Raw genomic sequence first — 10167 nt, 5'->3', positions numbered from 1 at the left:
TTGGCCACATTTCTTTGCTTTTGTCTAAGAAGGGCATACCAAAGGACTTTTCAAAACTAACTTTTCTTTGAAGGGTAAATTTTTTCTTCCTTTCAACCCTGATGTCAAGAAAAGATGGACTCAGAAGGAGTGCAGAATCCTTTAATGTATTTTTCAAGGCTAAGATTAGAAAAAAATGATTGGAATTTCGGCTTGCCTCGAAATTATTGGCCGAGATTTTGAAAATTTCAGTCACACAATTGATTGATGGTGGGTAGATTTTTGAAAGAAAATCAACCACCACCAAGCGCAAGACGTCTCCTTACTGGGAAAAATGTTGTTTTCAAACACCGTGTGGAACAGTTTCAGACTAGAGGTATTGTTGCAAGGGAGCCATCCGAGAAAGAAAAAAAAGGCCTAGAATTTGAGGAAAGCCACAATTTTGTTTGGAGAGGAAGAGGGGGATAATAGATGTATGCCCTTGAAAGCTCCAATTGGTCTTGACAAAAAAAAAAAAGAAATGGAAAATTTAATATGAGAGGTTCAAATGAAAGAAATGTAGATTTTTGTTTTGGTTTCCAATATATATTATTATATATTCTCATATAAGTCGTTTTTTAAATAAAGAATGGAGATTTTCAATTGAAATTTGAAATTTCGGGGTTGACGGTTGGCCGTCAAATGGGAGAGGTGCTGCCAAGTGGCAAGGATCGGAGTACTAAGTAGGTATGTTCACGTGGGAAGACGTAGACCGAGCCACGTGGACGGAATCCCAGCAACAGAATCCGTGACAGCCAATCGGCGGGCCCATGTATTGCGCACATTCCTTTTTTTTAAAGCTCCCCCAATCATCAGCGCTTGGATAGCGTTTCTGACGTGGCTTCCCGGATTTCGTGTGCACAGTGCCCGTTTCTTTATTTCGCTTTCGCCGCATCACCATCACCATCACCATCACCCTCACCATACATACCCTCTCTTACTTCTCTCTAAGTAAAAATGTCAATACAATTTTTATTACGGCATCATTGCCCTCCAACGCTTCATAGGAAACCCACCTTTAAAATTTTAGTTTCTAAAGAAGTGAGGTTTCAGATGCGGACCATCCTTCGATTTTATAAACTTTGAAGTCCAAGGTAGGGTTGCAAGTTTCATGCCTCGTGAGCGTGCTTTCGTGTGAATGTGTGTGAGACATCGAGAGAATTGTGATGTGTGTGTGAGAGAGAGAGAGAGAGAGAGAGAGAACGACAAGGGGAGAGAGAGTGAGAGGTGGCATTGAGAGAGAGTGCGAGAACCAAAGAGAGGAGAATTGTGATTTCTATGTGTACACGTGCACACATGCGTGCTTGTGTGTGTGCACTCGCACGAGAGAGAGAGAGAGAGAGAGAGAGAGAGAGAGAGAGAGAGAGAGAGAGAGGGAGGAAGGGAGGAAGGGAAGGGAGAAGAGGGGGAAGGGGATAGCATTAATCCCTACAAGGGAAATTGCCGAGTATAGCAATCTTGTTAAGTCTCTTTCACACAAGACTTTCACAGAAGAAAGACATTTATTCAAAATCAAGAGTATAGCAATCTTGTTAAGTCTCTTTCACACAAGAAAGACATTTATTTACAATCAAGAGCCCTTAATATTGCAATTTTTAATTTAAGCATACGTTAATCCAATGGAATTCCGATGTAATCAAGCTTTCTTGCTTCTTGAGTGTTTCTCTCCATGTTTTAGCACAAACCCACTCTTTATTAAAAAATCAAGTATTCCTTCATGCACAAGTCTTGCAACTCTTATTGCACATTTCATTATCTTTATCAGTAAGAAACTTGCAATTGTGTATCACATTTTAAAAGAAAGTGTGGCATACCTTTTTACAAGTTTTAGGAGCCTCCCTCAAATTTTTCACAAGTCATTAAGTAAACCATGTGTGTTATTACATACTAGAGCAAAACTATAAACTTGATTTTAAATTCTCAATAGCAATTGTGATGGTATTGTCTACTATGAGATCGCTCCAAAAAGTCTTCACCAAACTTTGATTTCAAACTTCCACAACTAAATGCATCAAGTTTAAGTTTGCTTAAACAAAGACAATGGCTTCTCTTTGCCCCTCATGAGTCACAGGTCCATAAAAAACATAGTGTACTCTCTAGACTCTTATTTTCTTCTTTATTGGAAACTTTAAATTCTTATCTTCCAACTTTTATTGTCAAAACGTACGATGTGATGTAAATGATAAAATATTGTTTATCGATCTGGTAACCTAAATGATCTTGAGATTTAACGAGATTTAGTTTTATTTACATTTCGAGCACGTCAAACTTATATGATAAGCTCTAGTTTTATTTAGATTTGGAGCACATCTAACTTATATGATAAACTGAAAATTTGTTGTATGGTTACTTCTTAACCATAAGTCATCTTTGAATGACTCCCATGTGACGTATCTAAATGTTTTATTAAGTGATTCATTGTATATTCACATTGTTCTACATGACAAGGTGGTTACAAGTTACAATACATTCATGAGGCTTATACTCCTTAGCTATGGTGAGCCTTAAGCTAATTTAGCTCCTTTTATTCCATAGGTTATCAAATTCATTTAGTTTTGCAACATGTGAAAAGCACCTGCTCAAAGATAAATTCAACTTTTAACTTGAAGCAAAATGTAGGAAATTTTATTCTCCAAGCATAAGAAACCAATATTAAATTAATTGATGTGCCACTAGCCCGAGGGGCTAGTAATTGATTTTCTTCTCTGAGCATAAACTAATTGATGGGCCACTAGCTTGAAGGGGCTAAATACGAAATGGTGTAAAGGTAGATTCTAATTCAAAATGTTTGAAAACCTAAATTTTAAAGAAATGTTTATGACAATATCAAAAAAAATATTTTCTAAGAATATCAACAACTTTATTTAATTTTTGTATACCTAAGAAAAAGCATGGTGTACATCATCATGTGGGGCAAAGTACTTAAGCTTTAAGATAGCTAGGATGTAGGAAGTGCACTTACCTTTCTTGCTTTTTGCATTAAAGTCACCCCCTGTCAGTATACGCACAACCTAGTCATCCTTGAGTTTGCTTAGTCCTATTTTTTGTCAGATGGTACACCCTACTTGTAAAGAGTTAAATACTCTACAAATAGGCTAAGTCCTTGTGTGAGGCTTTGCAAATTGCTAGATACATGCACAATCATAACCATGTGAAACCTTTGATTGTCTTTCTCTTCCTATAAATTAGTAAGTTGTTATGTTTTATAACCAATTATGGATCTAAGTTGTTTATGTTTTATGAACAATTATGGATTAAAAATCAAATTTCTCATCAAAGACACCAGCACCTCCATTGCAAGTTTCACTGCTCACACCTTTTTTTATATCATGGCCTCTATGACATTCATGACATATTATTTCTACACCATTGACGACACGCCTGACCTCTACATTCAACATATATTAGAGTTAGGGCCATTTTAATGGATAGAGATAGTGGATTTGCTCTAAGCATCTTGAGGCACCTACAAACGAGCAAGAATATCCATTTGTATGTAATCTTTATTTAAAACAAATTACAAACACACAAAGGTTCATAAAAAATGAGTGGACAAATCAAAAGGATGCTACAAGAGTACGAAATTGGCAACACATTATCTCCCATTTAGGGAGGGATGGGTGTGCTCTTTTACTACTTAATTTGTAAGTAAATTTACCTAAGTACAATTCTAATTTGATTTCTACAACTATCCAAAATTATAGTTACTATTTGATTTTTATTAAATTTAAGTGAATACACATAATTAAAATGTTCAATTGTTTTGTGTAGTCAAAGTAACTTACATTTTATAAATTTTTCTTTTACAGGAAGAACATGGTATATTTTTTTGCGCTACCCAAAACTGCTACGTGTTTTTTCTTATTGCCCACGATAAATTCATCTTGCATGGTGCTTCCTATAGACGCTTCTCCAGCACTGCAGATGATGTCAAAACAAGTACTTATATTCGTATTCCCAATCGCTCATAGAAAACACAGGAGAACTCCATAGCTTGGTGTAGCAAAGGCAAATCATTCCAGTGATGAAACCATTTGTTCTCTCCCAAAAAAAAACATATATCAAACCTTTAATCAATACCCCATCCATTTTTAGTTCATGCAAACCTTTAATCAATACCCCATCCATTTTTAGTTCATGCAAACCTTTAATCAATACCCCATCCATTTTTAGCTCATGCATGATCGTATAAACCTTTGCTCTGAAATGCTCTGATGCCAACCTTTAATCAATACCCCATCCTTTCTTAGCTCATGCATGATCGTATAAACCTTTGCTCTAATACTAAATATAAGGTTTATGCTCTGATACCAAATGTATAAGGTTTATGCTCTGATACCAAATGTAATGCTAGGCCTGGGCTTCACCATCATGCAAGAAGGTTGGTTCATGTATGCACTGGAGAGAGAGAGAAGAAGAAGCCATTTTTAATGTCGTAGGAACAATCCCAAGAGACCAAACATGATCTATCCCGAGAGAGAGAGAGAGAGAGAGAGAGAGAGAGAGAGAGAGAATGTTTCAATCCTCCTCCTTATACCACTAAATATCGAGCGCCCATGTATGCATCAGCTTGTCTAAGCACACTCTTGCCTGATGACTGTTTGTCCTCAAGCATAATGCTTTCCTTCGGCCATATCATCCTCAAGCAATTTGCACAAAGCACAAGGCTATGGGTTGCCACGGATATAAAGAGTTAGATGCTAAAAAAATTTGTCGTTGGAAGACATGTAAGAGTGTGTGTGTGTGTGTGTGTGTGTAATCTGGGGTTAAAATGCCTATGTGCATGTCTCTGTGTGTGTGTGAGAGAGAGAGAGAGAGATAGAGATAGAGAGAGAAGCAAAACCAAAGGACAGTAAACTACTTGCCCATCTCTTGAATCTGAATCAAGCAAAAATCTCGTGACCAATTTCAATTCTTGACACAATATAAGAAGACACTAGCTCAGCATGCACGCTTGTAGAAGTGCTAGAGCAAATACATCACCTCTCGCTTTCTCTCTCTCATGACATGCACATGCCATTGTCCATCAATCTCAACCCTGCTCTATAGAGAGACCTAGATTGAGTTACTGTAAATGATAATCTTTGGTCTAATCTAGTTACTATGAATGATAATCCCAAGACTTGCCTTCATTGGTTTTTTATCCTTCCTTGGTTAATAAATCAAACAGGATTTCTACCGAGCTTTTCTTAAGCATTTTCATAAAAGTAAATTTGTTTACGATGTGCACGGACACGTACAAGCTTCCACACAAATAGCTTTAGGAAGACAAAAAACCACACACCAATATGCTTTCCTTGATTTGAACCTGCCACAATGCTATCAATGATCCTTAAATGGCCATGCACACTTGCATATGGTGTGCATGCACATGCACACCATACACACAATGACATCGAAAATCATAACATATGGATTGATATATATTAGCACCAACGAGGATGAGAGATTGAAACAGACAGAAATTACACATTCTTCCATTGCCAGCAATGCTGACAAGGAAAAAAAAGTCTGGTAACTGCTAAGCAAATATGACATGATTCAAAGCTAGCAAAAAGCCCATCTAGACCTTTCTTATACTACTATCCAATGGTTTCTGAAACACTAGGCTGGCCCACAGGGTTGTACCCCCAGAAAAAAAGCCTTGCTTTTTAATAGCAAATTCTGCACCATGGTGAGATGGAAACAAGGCAACCATAGCCTTGCAAAAAAAAGCCACCATGTGCTTTTTTGCCAAAAAAAAAACTGTTCAGATGTTCAGTGAGATAGTAGCAGCACAGGATGCAAATACTGGCAAAAGCTAGCATGAAGGAAAAAACCCAACAAACCCCACATATAAAAGAGGCCAGTCCACCTCTAAAAAAGATGTGGGGAGAGGAGAAGAACGGCGCCAATTCCATTGATAGGCTGGATAGCACGCCATCTTGCTGTCATAGAAAACCCCATCACCCTCCACCTAAGAAGCTATTGGCTTACAGAGCTTATTGTTGAGAACGGCACAAGACGACACTATTGTTGAGAACAGCACAAGACGACACATACAGTCTACTGTATCCATCCATGTAAAAGTATCCATCTAGACATTGCTTTTCCTTTGCTTGGCATTGTCGTACTATACCTGTATGCCAAGACCTGTCGCCCAAGGCATCCCTTACTTCAACTTCTTAAAGAAAGCATGCAGAGCTTTCACAATGTCATCAGCTGTCAATTCACAATCTTCCTCCATCTGCACACAACATGGTTTCCCACTATTATGGTCTGACACACCAAGTCGAGATTTCAAACCTTTCCTGAGTCCTCAGACACTAACTAGTAATGCTAGCCAAGGGGGCTCGGCTGTTCCCACACAGGCACCAGTGGCCGGTTGCAAGCCACAGCCTGCCCAAATCAGGGCCACTGGTGGCCTATGTGGGAACAGCTCCTAAGTGCCAAACCCTAGCCTCATGGTCTCCCACAAGAGAAAGCCGGACCACTTCCCTTTGACCACCCATGGTGACCCATCTCCTAAGTGCCAAACCCCAGCCTCATAGAGGACCGACCGCCTATCCTTTAACCACCCAACCACCACACTGGATATGATTACAGCAAAAATAGGTGCTTGAGAGTTTAAAACTTCTAAGAATGACAACTTTAGATTTACCTGTCCGGTGAATGTCAAGTCAAGAGTTGTCTCCATGAAAGATAGAATGTTTGCATTGACAACTGATAGCTGTAGTTTCTCAAGTTCTGCAAGAGATTTCACAAGAATGCCCTTCCTCTTCTCACAATGAACTCGAATGAGCACATTCTTATCGACCATCCGAACCTCTATATCAGGCTGCTGGAAACTCTCACAATTGTCATTCTTTACATCTGAAACCACACTCAAGCCAGCGGTATCTCTACCCGATTTCTGCACCGCCACTGACACAGTCTTGGGTGCTTGCTCCTCCAGTGTTTTGAGCCGCTCTTGCAGGTGCTTTACATACTTTATTGCATCGCCAAGGACGGATGCTTTATCCATCTATGATATAGCAGTACAATATGTGATGTTAATTGACCATCCAATTTAATCTTGCCTCTGGTTATGATCCTTACATAATGCATCAGAACCCAAAAATGCAAAAGAGAAACCTAGAAGGAAAACAAAGTAGCTTGGGTGATTTCATACCTTCTTCAATCCAGGGACAATGGCAGACAATGCTATGAACCGCTGACTGAGCTTTTCGCGCCTCTTGCGCTCAGCCATTATGTGGTCTTGGCTGTTCCCGGGCTTGGGGGGAGTAGAGGACTCGCTCATCCCTTGCACACTTTTGTTCATTGGTAGGAGGCCTAGCCTTTGTCCAACACCACACAGAGAATCTGAAGGGGAAAGTGAAGCTTCCTTGGATGCCGTTGACACAACAGAGTGCATGTCAGCTATGCCACTTTCTTGCCTACCAGAAACTTGAGGGTATCCCATCTCAAACTGAAACGTGGGCGTCCTTGGTGCAATATTCTCATCTTTCAAAATAGGGAAAGAAGCCAAGAAACCCTCAAGTGAATGACTTGAAGCATGCTTCAGCTGCTGTGATGAAACCAACTGCTTTGCACCCAAATTGCATGTGGAAGGTCCTGGAAAGGATGCCGTATCTCCGTAGAACTGTTGGCCACATGAAACAGCCCATGAATCGAGCTTTGGCATTTTAGTGAACCTCTCATACCCAGTGACTGTCTCTGCCGGTTTCGTTGTTGAGTTGGGATGAGATACAATGCTAGATAACGGCCTCTTATGTGGCTCCCTTGGTTGAAAACTGACAACTGGCCCACTGAAATCCAAGTTGCTGCTACCGCATTGAAGACCTACGTTCAAAGTAGCACGTTCTGCAGGACTAAAAAGACCATCTAAAGAACTTGCAAGGAGAGGATCATCCATTCCCTGCCATGATGCCATTATTGGGAATATGGGAATATCATCTCTCTCTCTCTCTCTCTCTCTCTCTCTCTCTCTCTCTCTCTCACACACACACACACACACACAGGGTCTCAAACACTAAATTTCATTCCGTCATGATGGCATATGGAGAATAAAGAAAAACCAACCTTCTCTCTCTCTCTCTCTCTCTCTCTCTCTCAAGTGAAACCGTACATACCAGCTCTGATAACCAATGGATGGATCCGAAGTTGGAAGAGGGCATCTCCATGAAATTGATTGGTTATGAAGTTCACTAAAGCCAGCTCTTAAACAACCTGTCAAATAGGACCAAATCTTTTAATTTAAAACCATGGTATAAAACAGTGCCGGTTCCTGACAGCACAATGGGAATAATCTGTTTTGTCAACACCCCCCCCCCCCCCCCCGGCCCCCCCGGCCCCCCCTTCCAAACATACAGACACCCCATGGTGAAGAACATACATATACCAAGCACACTTGCCATTAGCAACTTAACATGAAAAACAAACAATGGAACGGATTTAACGACAGCGCGAATTCTATCACCCAAGAAAAGTGGCAACAAATCATCTCTCTCAAAAAAGGCCGCAGAAGGTAAAAACACAGAGCAAATATGCAGAAACATGGCTGTCAAACTATCAGAAGAGTGCAAAGGGTAGACCTTCCTCAGACGGAAATTTGTGAGCTTCCTAAAGCCGGTGCATCTAGCTTCCAAAAATTGCAATATACGACCCAACCCTTTAATGAAAACCTAGAGCTAAATTACAACCTGTAAGCGATTGGAGACTACTTAAGACATCCCGCGAATGCAGAAGCATGGTGGGAAGGGCAACTACAAAAGACACAATTAGGAGCAAAAGGGTGATGGGGTTTGTGACCTGGAATGTGCAGTGGAGATGGGCTTTGTTGAGACATGATATCAAGCGTAACACACAAAGCTATTGAAGGGGTAGATTCAGGGATCGATTGCGCAGAGGGAGGAAGGGGTGCTGTGGGGATTGGGGGTTGTGTGTGTGTGTATGTGTGTGTCTGTGTGTGTGTGTGTGTTGGTGGACGCGGGGAAGGAAGGATTAGTTCATTGCTTACTTTAATAGAATTGGGGCCTGTGCTTCCCCAATAGTGATCAGATCTGATTCTGCAAGAAGGAGAAGGAGAAGGAGAAGGAAGGGTTGTTGGTGCAATGATAATGCAGATAAATAACAAAAGGGGAGTGGGATAGGAAGCTTGAAATGGGCACTGGGCAGTAAGCTCCCTGCAACGGCGCCGTCGCCTCTTCCCCAGAAAGAGAGAGAAAGAAAGACTCGGAGAAAGAGAGGGGGAGAGAGACGGTTCAGGGGGCATGCCGCATAATAGGCAATAATGCATTATAGCATCAATAGCTTATACACGCCGCGTATAATTTCTCTCTCATTCTTATCATATATTTTCCTCGTTGCGGGCGCCATGCTCTCTCGAGCTTTTTTCACACCGTCCTCTCTCTCTCTCTCTGTCTCTCTCTCTCTTGGTGCTTCTTTCTCTCTCTTCTTGCTGTTGCTACTTGGCTCCTGCTGCTTTTCTGATAGCAACCCAAAAATGCTTGTGATCAAAAGGCAAATGGGTAGCTTCCATTTGCGCGTTAAGGTAGGTGGGCATGCTGCTTTCTAAGTTTCTTGCTGAGTCCTGGCATCTCCCCCCTCTCTCTCTCTCTCCGTCTCTCTCTCTCTCCCCTTCTCTCTCATTGGAATGTGCACCTTCAATAAGTTAAAAATGCAACGGCCATTTTAACCGCACGTGATCTACAAAAAAAATTAAAACCAATTCCTTGATTTCAGAAATTAATCCCTAATCCGTTATTTTGAGAATTTTAAGCCCTAATCTATTCTTTAAGCAAGCCTTAGGTTCTAACTTCTCCCTCTTTCCGCCGTTGATTCAGTTCAATTCAAACAACTTGGTCCTGATTGTGTTGCTGGCTACGAACACAATCACTGACACACACACACTGTTACACAGCGTACACACACACACACCCCCACACACAGTGAATCCTGATCAAATTGCCCACTGCCTTTACTGTCACGCCCTGCTGGGTTGCCCCCATTTTAACACACCCACCATCATTCTACCCAATGCCCGCCCTCATTCGGACTCAGGAGTCATGACTCATGACTGCCTCACAAGAACAAGCTCTCTGCAGAGTCTGCACTTGCAATCTGCAACAGCACCTACAATAATGTGGCTTAACACTTCATCCAATCAGA

At 40.9% G+C, this 10167-nt stretch overlaps 1 protein-coding gene across 2 annotated transcripts; it reads right to left on the bottom strand.

The window, feature by feature from the left end:
* Positions 1-5442: 5442 nt before the first annotated feature.
* LOC147609020 (transcription factor bHLH18-like) lies at positions 5443-9282 on the bottom strand. Of its 2 annotated transcripts, none has more exons than XM_086788394.1 (5): positions 9017-9282; positions 8130-8226; positions 7169-7915; positions 6659-7021; positions 5443-6244 (listed from the first exon to the last, which is right to left on the bottom strand). In XM_086788394.1, exons 2-5 carry the CDS (start codon positions 8178-8180, stop codon positions 6170-6172), a joined length of 1236 nt encoding a protein of 411 aa, XP_086644520.1. In that variant the 5' UTR covers positions 8181-8226; positions 9017-9282; the 3' UTR covers positions 5443-6169. The 2 variants fall into 2 exon arrangements, with proteins under 2 accessions (XP_086644520.1, XP_086644521.1); XM_086788395.1 differs by lacking the exon at positions 9017-9282 and adding an exon at positions 8809-8931.
* Between the last annotated feature and the right edge of the window lie 885 nt (positions 9283-10167).

The sequence above is a fragment of the Cibotium barometz genome, chromosome 52 (genome assembly GCF_041138505.1).
Source record: "Cibotium barometz isolate CiBa-2024 chromosome 52, ASM4113850v1, whole genome shotgun sequence".
In the NCBI taxonomy this organism is placed as follows: domain Eukaryota; kingdom Viridiplantae; phylum Streptophyta; class Polypodiopsida; order Cyatheales; family Cibotiaceae; genus Cibotium; species Cibotium barometz.
Note: the sequence above shows the minus strand (reverse complement) of the source record. Positions and strands in the feature narration are given on the sequence as shown.

Coding starts and splice junctions, on each gene's coding strand:
- LOC147609020 (XM_086788394.1), bottom strand. CDS start 8,180: ATGGAGATGCCCTCTTCCAACTTCGGATCCATCCATTGGTTATCAGAG. Junction 7,916..8,129: donor TCCATTGGTTATCAGAGCTG/GTATGTACGGTT, acceptor GCATCATGGCAG/GGAATGGATGATCCTCTCCT. Junction 6,245..6,658: donor ACTTGACATTCACCGGACAG/GTAAATCTAAAG, acceptor TGTTGTGTGCAG/ATGGAGGAAGATTGTGAATT.